Consider the following 22923-nt stretch of genomic DNA (forward strand, 5'->3'; position numbering starts at 1 on the left):
AAAAAAAAAAAAAAAAAAAAAAAAAAAAAAACTAGAGAGCCCAATGCAAAAGGAGCATGTGCAGCTAAAACTACAAGAGAAAGAATGTTACAAAAAACGTCTCCAATGGTTGAGAATACACGACATAGGACTGCCACAGAACTCTTTGATTAGAAAAATCCAAAGGGAGGTGTTGAACTCTACCATAGTCCACTATTCTCCTCAAGGGCTTTGAGTGTTAAACTGAAGAATTGAAGTTCTTTGTTCTACCTGTGGTTTTAGGCGTTACGATTTGGTGTTCTCTGTTCTTTGATTATGTGTTAAGCAGTACCCTGTTAACTGTTGGATTGATATAGTTATGTGAAATCAGTTTTTCAGATTGCCTCGGATATTTTTTAGGCCTGGATATTAACTCATTTTCTACTTTTCTCTAACTATCTTTTATTTATTTTCCAACCCAGTGATTTTGAGGAGCTTGAGGCAGTGCCATCAATGTCAGTGATTGAAGGTCCATTGGAGCCCTCAGCACCACCCTCTACTGTCACCGATGCCCCTGAAGATCCTTCCTTTGTGAACTTCTTTAGTGTTAGTGCTCTAACCTTGTCTTTCTGCTCTTTTTATTTTTTTAGTTACTTTCTTGTGGTAGCATTGTAAGCTTTTCATTTTCATGGACTTAATATTTTATCTTTATATATGGAACTTGTGCTACTGTAAACCTTTTCTTATCCAACTTTGTTTGTCTACTGTTGAAAATAAACATTTTTGTGAATGAGAGATAAAAAAGAAAATATGCGTTTACCAAATTCTGATAAAAATTCCTTTTACTGAATGAAAATCTTCCGAATGAAACAGAACTATTATTGAACTTCAGGGTAAAATGGTTGCAAATGTTGACAATGAAGTTTACCAATTAAGAGATGATTCATCTGCTAGACCTAGAAATACATCAGCTCATCTATTAACTGGCTTTAGAACTGCTGGTCTGAACTGATTACATAGTTATTGGTGTGAATGATCAAATTCTTATGAAATTCTAGTTCACATTTAAATTTCATTTTCTGGCTAAATTTTTCTTTATACCTCAAAATTGTTCTTTAGGTTAGTCAATTGCAAATCAGATACTGAAGCTTGCAGATGAAATAATGTTATTATTATATTGTTCCTTTTTAGTATCCTATCAAACTGTATAGCTGAACTTAGCTTAATAATTATAAGGCTAAATGAATAAAAATATCCCTAAACTTTGTACTTTGTCTAAAATATACCCCTAAACTTTCAAAAAAGTTTCAAAAGTACCTTAACCGTTAGTTTTGGATGGAAACGTTAGTATTTTATTTCAAAAGTACTCTTGAACTTTTAATAGTGTTTCAAACATACCTTGAACTTTAAAAAATTTCGTTAATACCTTTTCTTTTTTAAAAAAAGTTCAAAAATACCTTTACCGTTAGTACTATGTTTAAAAAATACTCATGTAATTTTAAAAATATTATCATCACCCTTTGCCTTGATAAAAAAAAGTTTTAAAAAATCCTTACCATTGATATATGGACAAAAACCATCTATCGGCACCTCATAGATTATCTCCGAACTTTCTAATGTTACTTTTGAAAGTTTATGAGTATTTTCAGAACATGGTACTAACGGTAAGAGTGTATTTGAATTTTTTTAAAAAGTTTAAATGTATTTTGAAGTTTTTAAACAAACTTAAGAGTATTAATGAAACTTTTGAAAGTTAAAAGGGTATTTTTGAAACAAAGTATTAATGGTTTCTATCCAAAACTAACGGAAAAGGTAGTGTTGAACTTTTTTTAAAGTTTAGTGATATTATTGAAACTTTTGAAAGTTTAGGGATATTTTTGAGACAAAATGCAAAGTTATAAGGGTATTTTTATTAATTTAGCCTAATTATAATTCTATTGTTGGTTTGTCTTTTTTTTCCTTTTAAATATCTTGTTAATTATGTTGGTCTCCCTCGCTTCTTTTCTTGTACTTTCCACCATTTCTAAGTGAAAATTGTATTTCTCTCATTCCGTACACCTTCCCCTGACCAAGAAAAGGGGTAAAAATTTATAACTAACGACATTTATGAAAATAAGACCCTTTTTTGCATTATGCTGAAACTCTAAGTTCGGGAGACTTCCATTCTCTTACAAACCACTGACTGTCTTGGTTGGGATGATATCTACAAAGGAACTTGTACATTCAGTAATTGTGTGGTCATTGTGGTTTACTTTATTTTCAATGCCATTCGGTTACCTTGATGGTATTTCTGCAGGCGGCCATGAATATTGGAAATAATGCTCCAAATATACCGGATTCAAGGCAGGCATATCATGCTTCTGCTATAAACCCTCCATCTTTGATTCCTCCTAATGTTGTATCAGCTCCTGCACTGGCTCCACAGCCATCTTTTCCGATCGCAGCTTCGAATACGCTAACCTCTCCTTATGGACCTCCTGACCCAAACAATGGTACTAATCAGGTCACTAATCTTGTGAAGCCTTCTTCTTTCTTTCCACCTCCATCTTTCTCATCTGCACCAATGCGGCCTTCCTTGCCCTCATCCATGCCAATGCCTACACTTCATCCTCCCCTTAACTTACAAAGCCCATATGGGACCCCAATGCTCCAGCCATTTCCACCACCTAATCCCCCGCCTTCACTTACACCTGGTTCTGCCCCTGCTCTCAATGATGGGCCTCTTATTAACAGGGATAAAGTTCGTGATGCACTTCTGATGCTTGTTCAGGTATCTTTCTCACACTTTTTTTAGCCATATTATGACCAGCAGTTTTGGTTAGAAGTTTATGCTCTGGTGTGGTTTGTTTATTAGCTACCTATGTCAGGATCAGAAGTCCAGCCCATAACTAAAAAGAATATGGAAATGATGTAGAAAGATATTTGCCCAGATAACTCACTAATTAATGATACCCTCAGCAATGGCCTTGTTCACAATTAACCATATTTGCATTGCAATTTGAAACTGATTGTATTCTTATTCATCCTCCATGCTCTCATGTTCTGTCTTAAACAATTTCAACATTTTGAAGCACATGTTTTAAACAATTTCCGTTGATTGAGCATCTGCAAAAGAAAAATAGTGTTGTTCCGTTGCAGGCGTAGAACAAATTGTCGATTCTTCCCTCTCATTTTTGACTTGTTAGTTCGATTCTTCGTCGAACAATTTGCCAGTTTCGAGGAGTGATTTACATTTGTTTCTTATATCATGGCTGAGAGGCTTAACGATCCTCCCCTTCTTTCTGTGCTTTACTTCTAGTATATAACTCTGTTTCATTATCCAGTTCAATCAAAGTTTATGCATTATAAAAACACTTATTTCTGGGTGTGCTGGCTGACCTGTGGAATATTGATTGATATGCTAGGATGATCAATTTATCGATAAGTTTTACCAAGCACTGCTGAAGATGCACCATTCTTGAGTATCTTGAGAAGGTCAAGAGGCGGATTTGATTGAGTTCAAATGTGTGTGTGAATTAGATGTGTACATATAACTCACTCTGAATTATGTCTAAAATTAGTGGTTCTTCTCAGTGTAGAGAGTCTGTTTCAGTGTAGAATTATAAAGAGTTTGGTTGTTCTTAAAGCTCTTTTTGATTTGAGGTATTGCTGACAGAAACGCATGGCATGGTGTGATATTGCTGCATGCCCTCTTTCAGTTTCGTACTCTTAGGAACTTTGCTTCCTCATTCCAAGTTTTGTTGTTTCCAGTATTTCACTTTCGGGTGATTCTCATTAGCTGAGTTCTCTTGTTCCTTAGTGTGTTCTTCACCGTTTTAATCTAATTTTATTTTTGTAATTTTGGTCTGAGGTTTTTCCACCGGTGTTTCGGGTGACGACGTGGATTGTAAAACTATATTTCGAACATTTTGTCTAATATTTCGTACTTAAACTTTTAAATATATGTTATTTAGTTCTTAAACTTTTCGATTCGTCTTTCGTTATTGTATCTACCACATTCACAGATTTTAAAAATTTTTAATTTTCAAAAAATTAAAATTTTAATTTAATGTTTTTAAAATATTGTATTTGTCTTTTTTTTATTGGGATTTTTTATGTATTCATTTATGGTTTAAAACTCAAAATTTTTAATTCCATCTATTTAAATACTTTTATCAAATAATATAAATTCTTAATGAGAATTTTGTTTTTTTATCACGAATGTATGAATCAAATATATAATAAAAACATTTTAATTAAATTTTAGTAAATTTTCCTCATTTCAGAAGAATTATGTATTAATTTTTCTCTCCTTTAATTTGATTAATTTACAAATTTATTTCAGAATTATGTTGATACTAATATTAATTTAAAATTTTAATCCATATAATAAATTATTTATTTTTTCAAAAAAAAAAAAAGAATGAGCGTGGGCTGTGTGGGTTTGCGCGCCGCGAGGTTGTGTAAAAAGAAGAAAAACATTGGAAAAAGACCGTGAGTCCTCTCTTCTTGTGGCTGTGGATAACCGAAGAAAAGCTTGGTTTTGCTGGAGTCTCAACTATTACTGTGCAAAAGATAACGCCATTGTCCTACAGTTCGCCCATCGATCAATCAATCATTCTTGTGTCCATTCCCCTCTCCACGTATACGGATAATTCCTCTCTCGACACGCCGGCTTCACTTTTTCTTTAACACACCCAAACTTTTCCCTTCTACACTTCGTGACTCTTCTTCTAATTCTCTTTTTTCATGTTTCTGGAAGAGCTGAATTGCGACTTCTTACGCTGTATCCCATCGCTTGCAGATGGCATTTGAATTTCAGGGTAGTACCTTCCTACCGTCAAGGTACTATGATATATGATCAATGGATTCGTTTGCGTTTTTTTTTTTTTCTCAAAGAATTTTTTGTATTTGATTTGTTGGTTGTTCCCTAGTTTTCTCTTTTGGGTTTGTAACTTTATCGAGTTTAGGGTTCGCGCCATGGTTCTTTTGTCTTCTGGTTATCTTGATTATTATTGGTTATGTTTGATTCTTGGGCTAACTGAGGAAGGGGAAGTGGAAACTTGATGCTCGTTGGAAATCTTGAATGGGTATTGAGTTTTGGGTTAAGTATGCTTTTCGCTTGAACCTTTGGATATTAAGTTCACTTAGGGACTACCTTTTTTTATTATTATTCTTCTAGTATTTTAAATTATGTTCGTTTTTTTTGTGGATTGTACTGTTTAACAATAGTTGATGGAATAGAATGATGGCGCTCTGTTTTTAAAAATTTAGATGGGGTGGCATGGTTTGACTGTTAATTGAATGGATTAGAAATGAATGGGCAGGTGATCAAGTTGATTAGGTTTGATAATCTATCTGATTGGTTGTCAAATTGTACTTTCATCCCAACTTTAAGAAATGAATTTGATGGCTTTGCTCCACTGTATGATATTGAGGACAAAGACTTGATAAACATAGCTCCTTAGTGGACACATGAATGTAATATGTAGCTTTGCCTTAGTTTTAATATTCAGCTGGCGAACATTTTCTCTTTTATAAATTTTGAAACTAAGATTCGAAAATTGCAAGATATATCATGAGAACCGGTTATTGTTAAATCGGTATCCATTGCCCCTTCGTTATTTCTGAACGTGATTATATTTTTCTCAGGAACGTGATTATAATAAAACTTTCCTGATGTCGTTGAATAGTTCAAGTGCTTTTTATCCTTAATCTTTTGGGCTCACTATGCTGTCTCATGTCTTCCAGTTCGTCGACAACATGGCTTCCATACAATCCAACTAGGACTTTTTTTTCATGTAAAAGAGCCAAATTGGACGGCCTGCTAAGCAGCTGGGGAAATTCAAGGAAAAGATGCCTTATAAGAGCTGTTTTATCAGAAAAGAATGACAGTAGTCTCAATCCTAGTTTCATAGGCTTTAAGAAAAGCTATTTACAACTTTGCAGACAAAGAAACCTCTCACCCCTCGCTTCAGCAGATGAGAGTGTAACTGTCAATGGGAGTCCCCAAGCAAGCACTAGTTCTGATGTTGAGAAAATGAGGATCAGGTTAGATGACTCACGGAAACAAGATTGTAATGATGGCCTTGTCCAATCTTTGCATGATGCTGCAAGAAATTTTGAGTTGGCTATTAAAGAACACAGCGCGTCCTCAAAAATGCGTTGGTTTTCAACAGCTTGGCTTGGTATGGACAGAAATGCATGGGTTAAGTCGCTGTCTTATCAGGTAATAACTAATGACTGGACCTTTACATTTACAACTAACTTAGGCTTCACCTTCCTCTCCTCCTTTCCTTGTCACGTTCTTAAAGTGGTAAATAACATCTCTTATTATCCTAATGAGCTGCACTTGACAATATAATAACTTGTCTAAGCAACATGGACTTGTCATTTTCTAAAAATCACAACACAGATATAACAAAGACGTAGTCATCAAGCGCGCACGCGCGCACACACACATATATATAATTGTGCTTTTATTGTAAAATTTAATCACGATGGATCAATTGTTCAACTGAAAGATCAGTTTTCTAACTTTACTTCAAAAAAAAAAAAAAAAAAAAAAAAAAAAAAAAAAAAAAAAAAAAAAAAAAAAAAAAAAAAAAAAAAAAAAAAAAAAAAAAAAAAAAAAAAAAAAAAAAAAAAAAAAAAAAAAAAAAAAAAAAAAAAAAAAAAAAAAAAAAAAAAAAAAAAAAATAAATATCAATGGTCTCTTGCATCAGCTCGCATTACGAATGCTTTTTCTTAGCAATTCTCGGAAAGCAGTTTATATGGAGCAACCACTTTAACTTACAGTTTTCATTTAAGTGTGATTTGGATAATTTTGAAAAACAATTGAGAAATATGGAATGAAGAAGAATATATTTAAGGACTTCATATTCTACAGACGGTCTATCATTATTATTTTTTAATATACGGGACATATTGGAGGTGGTACTGCTAGTGGTATAGATTGATGGCATTATCATGCTCTTTTGTCTCGAGTTCTTACGTTTCCAGGGTTTCTTGTGAACCTAATAATAATTTATTTAGTTCATACGTATTGATTTTAACTTTCTTGTGGGTACGCACTGTTATTATTGTTTAATCCAGTGGTGAGCTCTGTACTCGTAATGTTGTCTCTATCCTGCTTGCGTGATAGTTTTGACGTTTAGATATCTTGCCTGGTATAGTAACACAAGTTATATTTTGTTAGCATCAAATTAACAGCTCAATAATTTTGATGTCATCAGGTGTCTCAATCTCATACATTATTTCTGCTATCTAAAGTGAGTATTGTTTACAGGCCTCTGTGTATTCTTTGTTGCAAGCAGCTTGTGAAATTTCATCTCGGGGTGATAATAGAGACAAAGATGTCAACGTTTTTGTTGAGAGAAGGTAATTAATTCTGAAGTCATTTTTTAGACTGTTTTTTTTCCCGACGAACATATTGAACTATATATATAACTTACAGCAGACTGAGAACATTTTCCTGGAAATGATTCAGGATCTGGCTATGCATGATACCAACAAATTATTCAATAAAAGTAATTTTCATTAATATTCTAGTATTTGGATAGAAATTTAAGGACAGATTAATTTAATTACTTGGATGCTATTGAAACTTGGTTTGAATTTTTTGTTCGCAAAAGTACTACTAAAGGATCTCTATCAAACTAAACAAAACTTGACATGCAACGAAATACCTTTGCAAAATTTGAAGTGCTTCTTCAATTGAAAATGCAGCTTCACTTTAAAACACAGTATATTTTCTCTCTATTCTTTTGACATTTAAAGACAATAACTGTATTATTATTCTTCCTAGTTTCTGATCTCCATGACTCGATGGTATTGTTAGTGGGTTGATTATTGATCTGCAGTTCTATCTTTTGCCATCGTTGAAGACATCAATTGTTAATCATTACACTTTTGCAGTTTACTACGCCAATCTGCTCCCTTGGAGAGCTTAATCAGAGATAAACTATTAGCGAAGCAACCAGAAACTTATGACTGGTTTTGGTCTCAGCAGATCCCGGTGGTGACAGCATCATTTGTCAATTATTTTGAACAGGACCCACGCTTTTCTGCTGCAACTGCATTGTATGTATCATCTTAATTGCCCCATGAATGCTTCTGATCTTTTTGTACGTGAAGGAATAATGCCAAATTTGTTCGCTCCAGGGATGGCAGAGGATTATCTATGGACTCTGGCAGAACAAGTGTGTCACTCCTCATGCTTGCACTGGCTTGTCTTGCTGCTATCACAAAACTTGGGCCTGCAAAAGTCTCTTGTCCACAATTTTTTTCTATAATTCCAGAGATATCTGGTAGATTGATGGACACGCTGATAGAATATGTTCCTATTTCTGAAGCTTTTGAATCCATAAAGAGCATTGGTCTGCGTCGAGAATTCCTTCTTCATTTTGGTTCTCGAGCAGCTGCTTGCAGAGTAAAAAATGACTGGGTTGCAGAAGAAGTAATTTTCTGGGTTGGTCTTGTACAGAAGCAGCTACAGCAAGCTATAGATAGAGAAAAAATATGGTCCAGATTGACAACATCAGAAAGTATTGAGGTAGACATTAACTTCTTTAACCTTGGATAATTTCGAGCAACTCATACATCTTAACCCTCCAAAGTTGCCTTATTGAATTTAATTACAGTTCTTTGGTGTAGTTAGAGAAAGAGTATGGTTTAGACAAATGTAACATTATCAGAAGAGTAGTGAGGTCAGCGCTCTATTAGAGAAAGAGTATCTCCATAGATAACTTGTTGAATTTAAAGTTGAATATAGATGTTAATTGAAATTTATAACTTTGTAGGAGTAACACATCATCTTATAGTTGTAAGTTGATCCTAACCCACCTTTAATTTTCCCTATATCTCACGCTGCTAGATTTTGGGTACTTAAATTTTTGTCTGCTAGATTAGGATGGAAGCAAGATCCTTGAGTCTTGAGTGTACTTAAAGGAGATTTCCTTGCCTTTGATACTTATTGGACTACTAACGATTATTGTTACAAATGTTAAAAAATGAATAAAGTGTTTGGAATAATGAGTACTTAGAATGGTGACTTCACGACTTAACATGTTGTCTCGAGCGACAATGCTTTTTCTTATCTATTGATAAGATAACTACGTTCAGTTACTGAATATATAATCTGTTCTATCGATAAAGAAACAACGTTTACATGGAAAGGATAACGCTAAGTGAAATTATAGGTGGAAAATCCCAATGATTCCCCGCGGATGAATCCATCATTGCAAAATTTATAAAATTGTTTTGGTTAAGTTGGGGGAATTTCTTTTATTTGCTCTCATATTTTTTCCAATTGTTTTAACTTTCAATCATATTGTAGCTGAAAATGGAAGCATGTATTAACCTAATGCAGGTTTTGGAGAAAGATTTGGCTATATTTGGATTCTTTATTGCCTTGGGAAGAAGCACACAGTCTTTTCTCTCTGCTAATGGATTTGAAGTTTTAGATGATTCTCTTGGAAGCTTCATCAGGTATACTTTGAGGATTCCTAAAAAAATATGGTGCTGGTTTTCAAGTTTTGGTTGTGTATATGGCTTCTTGTTCTAATGCAGGTACCTTATAGGGGGAAGCGTCTTATACTATCCTCACCTTTCATCAATCAGTTCTTATCAATTATATGTGGAGGTTAGTACCCATTTTGCTCATTGCATATACAAGGACACTTTGGTTCATTAAAGATTTATGATCAATTTTGAACTCTTCAGGTAGTCTGTGAAGAGCTGGATTGGCTTCCATTTTACCCAAACAACCCTGGCTATTTGAAACCATCTGATGGGCATATGAACAAAAGAGAAGGTCCTCCAAATGTTGAGGCAATCCCCCAAGCATTAGATGTTTGTGCTCATTGGATTGAGTGCTTCATCAAGTACAGTAAATGGTTGGAGAATCCTTCAAATGTAAAGGCGGCAAAATTTCTATCAGTGGGGTAATTGAACTCTTTATTTTTCTATTTGAACCAAGGGTATGGCTGACATGATTCAATTAGCTGCATTTGGATCCCGTCCCCTAAACAAAATCTTTTGAATGTTAGGCATACCAAGTTGACAGAATGTATGGAAGAGCTAGGTATTATGAAGTAAGTTGATGCCATCTTCTCTCTCTTGGTTATATACATACACAACTACACAAATATAAACTGATACACGGACTATTCGAGCACATAGGTTAGTCTCATTTGTGGAACTGATAGCTTATGAACTGACTCTTTACATCATTCCCTTACCGTTGCCAACTTGTCATCTCTCAGTTTCATAAGGATATTCACTCTCACCTTCAGTTTTCCTCACCAAATAATTTTTACAGAGTATGATTTTCTTAAATGGGAAAAGGCTTGCCTTTACTTTTTGTTGGATCAAAGGGGCATCCTCACAATAAAATTTTGAATATGTTCATAATTAAAACCCAGTTTGGAAAAATAAAAAGCACGCTTTAGAAAATCTGCTTGGCTTTGAGGTGTGATGCAATTCTTGTGTTCAGTGCCTTGTTCATCAAAAAGGGTCTAAACTCTTGCCATTATATTTGGAGTCTGGGGCTTAGGGGTTTGAGTCCTTAAATTTTCAGTTTTCATTGTGAGGTGCAACTTTTGCAGTTTGAATGGCGGATTTTTTGGTTTCTTTGGCTTGTTGTCATGTTCAGGCCATTAAGGGTCCTTGGTTAATCTTAATGGTGTTTTTTCCTTCTCCGAATCTATTTCAGGTTCTAAAATTAATAGGGGTACAAATTTCATCATAGGCTTAAACCCCTGAGAAGTTGAATTCTTGGGCTTTTTGGTAAGTAATGAGGTGAATAACCTTCCATGCTCTTATCTTGGGCTCCCTTGGGTGGTAACCTGAAGTGTCCAAGTCTTTTGGATTCCTGTGGGGGAAAAAGTTTAGGACGAGTTCCTAAAAAGGACTTTTTTCTCCAAGGGAAAAGATTGGTGCTTATTCTGTCAGTTCTAAGCAGTATTCCGAGTTCAATCTTTGTTTAGGACGATATTTTAGTGAGCAAGACTTACCAGAAGTGGATAGATGATTTTTTATGGGAATGGGTAAAAAGGGTTAAATGGTATATAGTTTCAAAACCTTTGGTCATGGGAGGGTTGGATGTAGGAAACCTAAGACTGTAGAACTTTTAGGGAGGTGGAGAAATCATGGGAGTCTATGAGGTTGATAGGTTTGATGTGTCCCTATCGATGTTTGATTCTGACAGAACAAGAACCACCCCACTCAATTTTTCATGTCGTACAGCATTAAGTCTTCAAAACCCAAAATCAATTGATGCTTCATGAGTTTGTTGAAATCAAACCAATATTAGGAGGGCAAAGAGTTCACACTTGTCCAAAGCTTGCAGATATCTATTTTTGTATTTTAAAATTGCTCGACTGAAAAAAAAAAAAAAAAAAAAAACAAATTATTCATCATGTCAGCACTTGGGGATTACTAGCTCGTCTTTCATGTTTTTATTATTTAATTTTTTTTTTAAATCTTTACCAGGCTAATGGGTCTTGATTGTTTCTACTTTATTTTATCCGACTCCTAATCAATTGTGGTGAGATTTTTTATCAAATTCAAACTGTCATCTTATAGGAAGATTATATTGTCATGATGCAATTACTTGATCATCTTCACTTTTTTTTTTATCTCCTTTTCTTGATTTTATATTCAGGAGCTAATAATTCTGTATTCATTGGAGATCTAATCTCATTCTTGAAGTAGCAGGTGTTTTGCCCTTTTAACCTTCGTAAAATGTCTTTCAGGAATGAGATGCTAGAGAGAAATGCCAATATTTCTCTTGAAAAGAGTGGATCAAGTAATTCTTCAACCACTAAGCGTGAAACTGAATCCTTTGACAAGGTCTTCTTTTGAGTATATTGTTTTCCATTTCAAATCCTTGATTCTTGTCTCATGAGTGAATTTATTGATGAAGGTCAATGTTATTGAGCTTGAGTTGGGAAAATCTTTTGACTAGATTGATTGGATTTTTTTTTTTTTTTTTTTTTTTTATGTGATTCTTCTTGCTAAAGGTTTTGGCCCATGGCAGAGAAGGTGGATTTTGGCTTGAATAATACTCCTAGAGATATTTGGCATGGAGTATAGCCATGAGGATGTTCTGGTAACTCTAAACGCAATAAACACTAAAATAGACCATTTTAGAAAGTGTTGGGAAATTAATTGTAGAGATACATGCTGAGTGTTCTGGTAACATAGCTCTACCAATGTGGCCTATAGTCCAGCCAACCTACAAAACTAAACATGTTAAGTGAGACACTTTGGAGGGCTGCATAGACAAACCTTACAAGCTTCTAAGTTTAGCCTTATTGAGTTAGGACTGTCTGTCATTTTTGAGTTTCAAAGTTCTGATGTCTTCTAAGGGTTTTTCAATCTTCATCGACTGCAGGGAACTTAATTCGTTATAACATGTAATTATTTGTTTAATTACTAATTTATATGGGTATGTCTTTTCAGAAGATTCCATTCTTTTTTGCCATGAGTTAATCTCCATGCCGTGTTTTGTATATAATGATATAAATATTGTTTTGCAATGCATATGCATATGCTCTTTTAGACAGAACAAATGACAATTTGTTTTTCCTGTAAAAATTTTCATATATTATTTTTTGATAGGTTGACCTTCAATTTCACATATTATAGTGTTCTTGATTTTGAATTTTTTTGCCAGAGTATTTGATGGGGGAAAAAAATGAAGAATCATAAATCATGATATCTGCCTATCATAAATTTTTCGTTTGTTTTTTCTGTTTTGTTCTTGGACTTTACTCGAATCTTCTGGTAATTTAGGCTTTGGAAAGTGTTGAAGAAGCATTGAAACGACTTGAACAGTTGCTTCAAGAACTGCATCTATCAAGTACAAATTCTGGAAGAGAACATTTAAAAGCTGCTTGTTCTGACCTTGAGAAAATAAGGAAACTAAAGAAAGAAGCTGAATTTCTGGAGGCATCTTTCAGAGCAAAAGCAGCTTTTCTTGAGCAGGTATTTCATTTATCTTCATGATTTCTGGTACACTCCTGAACTTAATGGTAGAAGATCAGTATGTGAAGTTATTGTTTGATGGAAGATCCTGCATTAATGCAAAAAATGAGTATTGAAGGAAGGAGACGATCCATTTTAAGATATTGTGTCTTTGTTAGAGGTCATCTGATTGGATGGAAGAGTAAGAGCACTCGAGTGCTAAAACAAAATACAAATTTATATTGTATCTACATACATCAACTCGCTGAGTTAGGTTTGATAATCAAGTCTTCTTTCCCATTGCATCCAATCTTTTATTTTATAGCAAACTAAACATATTGAACTCAATCATATACCACTAATCTTGGTGTCCACAAGGTATATGAAGATTGGAGAGTTGCATTATTTGCAGGATGAGTAGAGTACCTTTTAACCTGATGTGCATGATTATAACATATGTTTAGTGAGTGTTCCTTCTCGTGTCTCTCACTTTTGGTTAAACTAAGGCTGGTGGATGTACAAAATAAACTGGGACAAATAGTCCATGTCGTAACAGGTTGAACTTGTGAATGTCATTTACAAATTCAGCATAGTCTGCAAGAATTAGAACCTTATTTCAACCGTTAAGCTTGCAAGAGTTCATAATGGTGATCTCACATCAAATCACGGAAGCACGTAATTTCTTTCATATGGTTTGAATGGAATCAAAGATGTATGTCTCTCTAATGGGTTTATTATTCTCTGTTGTTATGCCCATATCTGCTCCATGTAGTGATGGTAACAGAACCTCTATAATTTCCAACTCATCATTCTTGAACATCGGTACTTGAATCCAGGAAGCTGATGAAAGTCGTTCCAGTAGCAACCAACGTGAATACCTGAAAGGAAACAATAAAAAGAGGGCTAAGACAGTTAACAACAGGAGCAACAGGCAAGAACATCCTGCCTGTATTTGAGAAGCTTCATTTCAATTACTATATTTTGTTTTTTACCCTTTATCAGCAACTGAGTGTTCCTTTCTCCATTTCTTTTACCTTATTTAAAGAAAACAAATATTTTGTTTGTGGCAGAACTCGTAGGCTATGGAACTTGGTCCCTTCTACTTGGCAACCTGATCCTGAGTCAGGCATTGATGGATCAGTATGTCTCCTTTTATTTAATATTGTCTTTTCTAATTTCATTAGGTTTTTGATATTCATCCAACCACAATTGCTTTTATGTGTTCTTGCGATTTCTATCCACTGTCATTATTGTTCCATAAAGCATAAACATTTGTATATCAAATTTGGTGTGTCTGTGCGTATGCACACGTCTTTTTGCCGTTCAAATGTGTAAATTGGTGTGCTCCTTCAAGGGTATAGATTATTATTGATTGGGAAATTTTCTTTTTGACGATAATCTGCAAAAAGAAACAGAACCATCCTGAGTTGTTTGAACTGCTGGTACCAATCATAAAACTAATAATGCAGCAACTAACAATTCAATAAAGTTTCATCTGTCTGTGGACAATGCAGCAAGGACCATGTTCAAAAAATAGAGGAATTTGATTTTCCAATTTCCTCTAAAAGAATGGATAGGAGCCTCATTTTCCAACTTCCTTAATATGAATCTTGCTTCCTCTAGATTCCTCATCAGAACTTAACTGGTTTTTTTTTTTTTTTTTACTCAAATTATGACAAAAGAGGGTTTATATTTCCAAATTTCCCTTGAAATGGAATAGACTAGAAGAGTTCAGATCAAGACTGGGGGGTAGGAGTGGATAAAACGTTTGGGGAGAAGCCATTCTTAACTCGTTTTTTCTTACTTTTTGTGTTCAAAGAGCTTTAAAAGGTTTCCCTACCTAGTATGCTATTTCAGATATAAAATAGTTTTATGTTCCTAAAAAATAATATAGTTCACATTACATTTTCTCAAGAATGTGTGAGCTTCCTATTGTAATGATGTTGGGAATTCTGTGCTTTAATCTTCATAATATGTAAGATTTTGTATCTAGAATTTCGCTAATCTGTACTTTGCTTCATAACCATTTTGACCTAATTGTGCTTGCTATTTCTCTGAACTGAAAAAACTTGTGGTCTCTTGTTGTGAAAATTTTCTTTGTTATTAGGCCTGAATTCTTCTTCCATGTTCTTGTTTGCTAGCCTTGAAAATGGAACTCTATTAGATGCTTATTGTAGTTGACATGAGGAAATAAAGTCCCTTGCCACGTATAGCCATCATTATCATGTATCAAAGGACATCTAAACGCTAGCCTAGAGATGTCTATAAAACATGACGGTGTTTTAGGTGTTGTCTTTGAAAGGATCAATGTATTGGTCTTTTTTCCTTTGAGGAATACAGGTCTTGAATTTCAAGCATGTAATTTCTGGCCAGAGCTGCATACTTAGTTGTGATTTATTGAAGTACCATTTTACATATGCAGGAGGATGCCATTGGACGTCACACTTCTGATATAGATGTAATGAACACAGAATTGAATGAGTTCCATCGTTTTGAACTTCTCCGAAATGAGCTAATAGAACTTGAAAAACGGGTACAGAAAAGCTCAGAAGAATCAGAAACTGATGAGGTACGTTATTAAGTATGCTACTGTTTGTTTTTTTTTTTATGTTGGTTGAGTTCACTGTTTCTGTACGTCGGATTCTTGTCAATTGACTCATTTAGTTTTTTTTTCTTTTTTTTCATAATCATTCAAGTAATACGCTTAAAGAACTCTAGTCTTTCATTAAATTTGATCTGTTTATTTATCATTATTATCATTAATTTTGTTTTACAGACTAACCACAGTTTTCTTTCTTTCTCCAGGATCAGAAGGATACAGATGATGCTGCAAGAAGTTTCCGTAATCGTGAGAATAGTCAACTATTGCAGATTCAGAAGAAAGACAATATTATTGAAAAATCTATTGACAAGCTGAAGGAAACTAGCACAGTATGAGTTCGTACAATCTTCTTACATTTAAACTATATGCTTTCTAATATACTCATTTCATCGTAGTCCTTTATCATCAGTCGAGGCATAAGGCCTCTTGACTTGAAGTTTGATAATCTCATGATTGCCACTGGTTTATGGTGGGAAAGCAATTAAATTTACTCTGAGTTGAGCCATTTTTACGTGGTTCAATTATCGTGTGTATAGCATTTAGTAAATTCATGATACTCTAGTTTGATCTCTTCCTTTTTGGCATCTCTCTTCCTGTTTGCATGGATCGCCATCCATGCAACTCTTTGGGGAATGCCTATTTGCTTGAAGAAGTCCTTCAACACCCCTCGTTCTGGTTTGATTGATTGGTTTCTCGACCTCTGCATGCGAAATTGTCATTGATGGAGGGAGTATTTGATTGGCAGGATGTATGGCAAGGCACTCAACTCTTGGCTATTGATGTTGCTGCTGCTATGGGATTGCTTAGGAGGGTACTGATTGGAGATGAGTTGACTGGGAAAGAAAAGAATGCCCTACGAAGAACCCTAACCGACCTAGCATCTGTTGTTCCAATTGGTGTATTGATGCTTCTTCCAGTACGTTTCAGTGCTCTACATATTTAGATCCTTTATCTTGGTTGGTATGCCTGTCTGGTTTGATTTTTGGTGATTTATTCACTTATATTTTCAGGTTACAGCAGTTGGACATGCAGCTATGCTGGCTGCCATCCAGAGATATGTACCATCCTTGGTATGACTTCATAGTGCTTAGCAGATTCATAGATAGAATTTATTTTCATGCTCGTTCATATTAAGAGTGAAATAAACAATGTCCATACAGATACCATCGACATATGGACAAGAAAGGTTGAATCTATTGAGACAGCTTGAGAAAGTCAAGGAAATGAAAACCAGTGAAGTGAACTCAGATGAAAACACTGAAGAAGAAGCTGAGTGAAGCATCTTGCATTTTGTAGGGTTGTGGAAACGAAAGTTCTAAACATGAGGTTAGCTATTTTTCTTCTGAACATACTTTACATTACTTTCTGAATCCTTTTGACAATAATAGGTTAGTATAAACAAGTTTATTCCAGGCAGGCACCAGTGACTACAATCTTGTGGAGCTTCATCTGGCGCACCGGGCTCACGATTCTTTGAAGGGTGTTCATCCTTTCTGAACTCTGTTAGATATGTAATATTCAATACCTGAACTTTATGTTTTACAGAATCCATTTGTTTTATTACATTTTGAAATGAAAATATTGTTTCTGGCTCATCTTCCAGCTTTGTAGTCTCTTTCTGCCCCCTAGTCAGTGTCCCAGTGACCCCTTCACAAAAAGCTTGATCAACAAAGCTACTAACCATTGTTAACTTCTAAATGACTGCTCCCTCCAGCAAAATTCAGTCATCTAGGCTCATCATGAACATGACTATAATTTACCCTTAATGAACAGGAGAATGCCTTCGAAAGAAAACTCAAGTTCAGTTTGGATCCAAATGTTCCTCCACCCAACGCTTCGATGTCTGTAGCGACCCACGAAATGCTTCCATTACATCCATATTCAATCTCTCCTCTTCTTGGAAATAGTAACCTCTGAAACAAAAATGGATGTTACTTTCTCTTTTCCCATTTATCGATAGGAAAGAAGGTGTATTAATCCTTGAGCTAACATGTCGCAGTAATCTGATCAAATGTTTACATCTAGAGTCGAAACTCAATCTAGATTCACAATTGTATGAAAATAATTAATCCAGTTGGTTTACTAAACTATGCTTGGATTGTGAGAGAACAACCGAACCTTAGTGTTCTGAAGTATTGTGCTATCAATTTTCCTAAACGATTTGAATCTCTCTTGAGATTGTTTTGGGACACAAAATCCATATTTTCATCCACGTCTTTGTTAAGATCCCATACGATTACACTTTTTGGTTGAGAGGTTGTCTTCCCTAGCAGGTTTTTCCATTATATAACCAGGATTAATAGCATTTGCTGTACTTCCGCACATAAACAATGGCGAATTGAAAATTCATACTCCCAGATGAGTTGAAAAGGATTCTAAAAGAATTCAAGACCAAGAAGTTCATAGCCATACTCATACCTCGGGATATCGGAGCCGTCCGTCTGCCGCTACCGCTTCGGTAACCGTCATCATTCCGACCATTTTGGGCGCACCGGAATCCAGTATCAGCGAAGGGGCAATTCTCGGCGTAAGAGTGGAATGGATAAGTCTCATCCCAAACCCATCTTCCATTGGAGTAACCACAAGCTCTTGGCGACAGCGACGGCGATGGGTTCGAGATGTTTCCGGGAAAATTTTGGGTGAAGGATTGATGGAAAAAAGGGAAGAGACGGAGGAGAAAACAGAGTGAAGGGTTGTTCTTGAGCGATAAATAAATTTCAAGATTTTTTGTCTTATTTGTTAGAATACAGATTTTTCTTTTATTAAAAAAAATATTTTGTAAATAAATGAAAATTTCAATGTACATTAGGTAAATAAATATAAATTAAATCTTTTTTATTATAATTTTAATTGTTTTCAAATCCTGACTGATTTTAAAATAAAAATAAACAAACTTCAAGATTTTTTTTGTTTTTTTATCACACTAAATATAATATATTAAAATTATTTACTTTAAAAAATGATGATCAAACAAAATTTACAAATTAAACTTTGTTCATATTTAATTTTTTGATAAAAAGTAAGATGTTTATTTATTTATTTGATTTACAGTTGACCGGCATAATCAAAAGCTATCAAATATCATTTCCGTAAAGATTTCCTTCGTTTCTCAAGGCGCGCGCAACCGAGGGGAAGGTGATGGAAGGGATGACCCTTCATGGATTCATCTTGAGATGTGATGTTGATGAGGATTTATATGAGACGTAAGATGTTTGATATCAGAGAAGATTGCGGTTTCATGGACGGCTATGATTGTTGGGTATTCGAGCATTGGGAATTTGGGGGAGGCAAAGAAGTTTCGATTCGATGCCGGAGAGAAATGTGGCGTCGTGGAATGCAATTGTTGGTGGTTACATGAAAATGGGTGATTTAAAGTGTTGCTGAGAAGGTGTTCGATGAAATGCCGGTGAATAATCTTGTATCTTTCACAAAAATGATCGGTGGGTATGCAAAAGCGGTGGCATGCTTTCTGCCATGAATTTGTTTCAAAGGCACCTGATAGAGATATTATGGCGTTGTCGGCTTTGATATCTGGGTATACACAAAATCGTCAGCCAAATGAGGCTGTCAAGACTTTTCTTGAAATGGGTTCTAGGAATGTGAAATCTGATGAGTTTCTATTGGCAAGCTTAATGTCAGCTTGTTCTCACGTGGGTTGATTCATATGTTACCAAGTGCTTAGTTGATCTTTGTGGGGGCTCATGTTAAGGCAGCTCTTAAAGATATGAATGCCAAGTGTGGAAACATGAAGCGAGCCATGAATCTGTTTGAAGAAATGCCTAAAAGGGATCTAATTCCCTGTTTTCTGTAATGTAAGGGTTGTCAGTCCATGGGCGTGGAGCTCAGGTTGTTTCACTCTTCGAGAGGATGTTAGATGAAGATCTAACTCCCGATGTTGTAGCCTTAACAGTCATCTTAACAGCTTGTAGCCGTGCTGGACTTGTGGATGGAGGTTGACATTTCTTTGAAATCATGACGCGTAAATACTACATGATTCCCTCGCCTAATCACTATGCAATGTATAGTTGATCTTCTTAGTCCATCTGGGAGACTGTGAGCAGCTTACGAGCTCATAAAATCCGTGCTTGTTCAATCTCATGTTGGTGCATGGGGTGCACAGTTTCACGGTCATGCTTGTCAAAGGGCGATTGTGACACGCCGCTTGCGGCCTGTAAATTATATTCCGATTGGTAGCTTATCAACTTATTGAGCTGGAGCCTCAAAATGCAGGCAATTATGTGCTATTATCCAATATCTATTCTGCAGCAGAAAGGTGGCTGGATGTGTCTGTTGTGCGGAACCAGATGAATGAAAGAGGGCTCTGAAAAATACCCCGTCGCAGTTTGGTTTAGTGTGTATACACTGTCTGCAATTTTACTGCACCAGCTGGTTAACATCTTGATTCATTTAGACTAACAATATCATTAAGATGCTGGTATTAATTTGGGAAATATGTGCATCCTCACTTTGCCATGTTTTATTTCTCAAATACTGTTTTGGTTACAGGATTGAAATTGAAATTAATCACTGAAAACTGAATTGTGTTCCAAGTAAGACATGGCCACAGCAGCATGAAGAGCTGCTCCTATGGGAAGAGCCTCCTCATCAAGGACAAAGTGCGGTGAGTGCAACGGCCGGCTTGATCCCAGAGTCTCATTCCTTATCCCAATGCCATATATGGTAGCTGCAATCCTCTGTGAGAAGAAACCGAAGTCTTCAGCTCCCATGGTCCATGGAAGGAGTTGGACATTGGATTCTCCAAGTAAGCTATTTCCTACTCTATTTGCATGTTCAAACAATGCTTCATTGTTAACCATTACTGGTGTATCCTCCATAAACTCCACTGAAGCATAACAATGGTGCACTATTGCTTGTTTGTTGATGACCTGTTGAGTAGAAATTAAGATTTGTCCACTTAAAAAATATGGAAATTTGTTAAGTTGATCAATTAAAAAACAGGCCGTACCTCTCTGATCCTTTCCTTGAGGTAAGAGAGACCCTCAGGGGACAAGCTCCTAAAAGTTCCTCCAACTTTCACGGTTTCAGGAACTACATTTTCTGCTTGCCCTCCGTCAACAAATGCAACCGTTACCACCTACATTGCTGATTATTAGTTAGCTATGATCTGTTTTCAAGTTTCCTTCAGTTTAATGAGTGAACAGCCTCCGGATTAGGAATGCGAAGGTCTTTCCCCTTTCAAAGGAGACCTGGGAAATAAAGAGCTATGCTATTGACCAACCCTTTCGTAGTGACTTCGAATCAATAGACCTCTCTCTCCTTTTTTTCTCATTTTATTTGAGGTGGGTCAAATTGAGAATGAAATGCAGAAATAGGGGAAGGGTTCCAAACCTTTTGTTTTTTAAAAATGATATATCGAGATATACCTACCGAAGTACTAAAGGCTTTCGGGGCTTACACCCCCGACCTAAAAAAAGGCTTTCAATGGCGTAGAATCTAAGCCTTTTGAAGTACCAGTAGGTGTAGCAGTGGGTAGGGCTTTCGTTCTTATCTCTCCAGGTTCCGATCTATATGACCTCTAGGCGGTACAACCCTAAACCCTCTTATCTCTCCGGGTAGTAACCTAACTTTTAAGATTCTAACAATTTTGAGTTGTTTGGACTGAAGTATTGAATCTTGTTGAAAAGTTATCTCATTCTTGTGGTCTTAACAAATTGATAAGATTAGGGACTTAGACTTAGAGGGCGTGAAACTTACCCCAGCCTCAAGAGGATCTGTCTCACGAGATACGATCTGTTGAAGAGCCTGAATTATGAAGGCTGTTGCCAAAACTGGGTCCTTCGTCTTATGTGGGGCTGCTGCATGTCCACCCTTTCCTCGGATTAAGGCTGAAAAATGCCCTGCTCCAGCACATACTGGACCCGGCCTGGAGGCTATGACACCAGTTGGTAAGGAAGGCAAGACGTGCAATGCAAAGATTCCATCTATGTTATCAAGGGCATCTTCTTGTAGCATCTGATAAGCTCCATTACACTCTTCTCCTGGCTGGAAAACTAGCTTCACGGTTCCCTTCAAACAACATCATATACAAACAATCCTGGTCAGTTCCTTCCCTGGTTAAAAGAGAAAAAAAACAGGATTTACAATTATAAGGCTGAAAATTTTTACCTTAAGTTTCAGTCTCTTACTCCGTAGCAACCTTGCTGCTCCTAATAGCATAGCAACATGTGAATCATGACCACAGGCATGCATTTTACCTTTGACCTTGCTTTTGAATTCCCATTCTACCAATTCCTTCAAAATTATGAAGAGAATAAACTTTATATTAAGCTTGGAGAATCTGAAACTGTTCATCAGTTGTACTCAGATTTTGCACTCCCTTGCAAGATCATCTCTATAGAAAACAACAATTAGCAAGGTTGAATCTCTCTCTCTACATATATATAGAGAGAGAGGGGGGGGGGGGGGGGGGAGTACCTGAAGAGGAAGCGCATCCATGTCTGCTCTTAGAGCAAAAACAGGTGTGGAAGAAGAAAGAGAAGCCCCTGTAATGGAAGCCACCACTCCAGTCTTTGCAACAGGCCACTGGTAACTGATACCAAGCGAGTCAAGCTCAGACCTCACGAGTTGACTCGTTCTGTACTCTTCAAATCCCAGCTCTGGATACTCATGGATTCTCCTTCTAACTCCTTTTATCCACTCCATGAACTCCCCTTCCCTTGCCAAACCCATCAGCTTCTGAGTCAGTGAGTGGAGGTCCGAGCCATCTCCTCCGTGCTCCGCTGCCGACGGCCGCCACAAGGCTACCCCAAAGAACAGCATCGAACAAAATAGCTTGAAGTCCATGCCACCGCCTGCCATCTCAAAATCAAAGGCCTCTGATGTGTATTTAGGTATATTTGATTGTTGGGTGGCTATAAACTTGTAGTTTTATTATATTGAGATGCTTTTTGTCAGGTCTGGTGAATAATTGTTTGGGAACTGTCATATTGAGATTAGGATTGAGATTGAGAATGACCTCTCTAAAATATCCCAGTTTTTATCCTCGTTTTAAATGTTCATTTTTCATTCCCTTATTTTCCTCGAGCCAAATTGAATGGTTGAGTCAAATCATGAATTTCTTCTTTTATTTTGTGGATAAATTCAAATCTTCATCATCTTCCTTTAGATTTTTTTTCTTTACTCGTGATTGTGACTAGTTACATTCACGGGTTGACTTAGAGAATAAATTTTAAGACATAGAGAATAAGGTAAGGTGGAGTATATAACATCTTAAGCTATCACTTAACAAGAAACGTCCATTTTTCATGTGAAAAATGGAAGGAATGAAGAAACAATTCCCACACGAGTAAAGAAACAATACCTATTTTTCTAATTTATCAATATTATTGTAATAATTTTAACCATATTATTGAATATTTGGACTTTATGAGAATTTTTATTTAAAAAATTATTTA

General features: G+C 35.8%; 4 protein-coding genes and 1 pseudogene across 5 annotated transcripts in view; 3 read left to right on the plus strand and 2 right to left on the minus strand.

Annotated features, from left to right (window-relative positions):
• Positions 1-3796, plus strand: part of LOC111478890 (mRNA-decapping enzyme-like protein) — a 7582-nt gene extending 3786 nt beyond the window's left edge. Inside the window, exons 6-8 of the mRNA XM_023123404.1 lie at positions 441-564; positions 2255-2728; positions 3363-3796. Of these exons, the coding sequence (XP_022979172.1) occupies positions 441-564; positions 2255-2728; positions 3363-3419 (655 nt within the window). The 3' untranslated portion in view covers positions 3420-3796. The remainder of the gene's footprint in view (positions 1-440; positions 565-2254; positions 2729-3362) is intronic.
• Positions 3797-4439: 643 nt separating this feature from the next.
• Positions 4440-17103, plus strand: LOC111478888. Of its 2 annotated transcripts, XM_023123400.1 has the most exons (20): positions 4440-4658; positions 4741-4782; positions 5689-6166; positions 7226-7317; positions 7855-8019; positions 8101-8491; positions 9308-9426; positions 9508-9580; positions 9661-9881; positions 9987-10031; positions 11694-11790; positions 12736-12927; positions 13743-13837; positions 13977-14046; positions 15329-15475; positions 15712-15837; positions 16254-16424; positions 16519-16578; positions 16669-16834; positions 16922-17103. In XM_023123400.1, exons 2-19 carry the CDS (start codon positions 4742-4744, stop codon positions 16783-16785), a joined length of 2700 nt encoding a protein of 899 aa, XP_022979168.1. In that variant the 5' UTR covers positions 4440-4658; position 4741; the 3' UTR covers positions 16786-16834; positions 16922-17103. The 2 variants fall into 2 exon arrangements, with proteins under 2 accessions (XP_022979168.1, XP_022979167.1); XM_023123399.1 differs by having other exon boundaries at positions 4440-4782; positions 16926-17103.
• A 103-nt stretch (positions 17104-17206) lies between these two features.
• LOC111478892 lies at positions 17207-18201 on the minus strand. The gene is made up of 2 exons (XM_023123405.1): positions 17927-18201; positions 17207-17421 (listed from the first exon to the last, which is right to left on the minus strand). Exons 1-2 carry the CDS (start codon positions 18077-18079, stop codon positions 17233-17235), a joined length of 342 nt encoding a protein of 113 aa, XP_022979173.1. The 5' UTR covers positions 18080-18201; the 3' UTR covers positions 17207-17232.
• A 400-nt stretch (positions 18202-18601) lies between these two features.
• On the plus strand, positions 18602-19938 carry LOC111478891 (annotated as a pseudogene).
• Positions 19939-19946: 8 nt separating this feature from the next.
• Positions 19947-22445, minus strand: LOC111478889 (IAA-amino acid hydrolase ILR1-like 3). The gene is made up of 5 exons (XM_023123401.1): positions 21944-22445; positions 21635-21760; positions 21224-21535; positions 20475-20603; positions 19947-20394 (listed from the first exon to the last, which is right to left on the minus strand). The coding sequence occupies exons 1-5, from the start codon at positions 22325-22327 to the stop codon at positions 20029-20031; spliced, it is 1317 nt and encodes a 438-aa protein (XP_022979169.1). The 5' UTR covers positions 22328-22445; the 3' UTR covers positions 19947-20028.
• Between the last annotated feature and the right edge of the window lie 478 nt (positions 22446-22923).

Source organism: Cucurbita maxima, unplaced genomic scaffold (genome assembly GCF_002738345.1).
Source record: "Cucurbita maxima cultivar Rimu unplaced genomic scaffold, Cmax_1.0 Cma_Scf00004, whole genome shotgun sequence".
Taxonomy (NCBI): domain Eukaryota; kingdom Viridiplantae; phylum Streptophyta; class Magnoliopsida; order Cucurbitales; family Cucurbitaceae; genus Cucurbita; species Cucurbita maxima.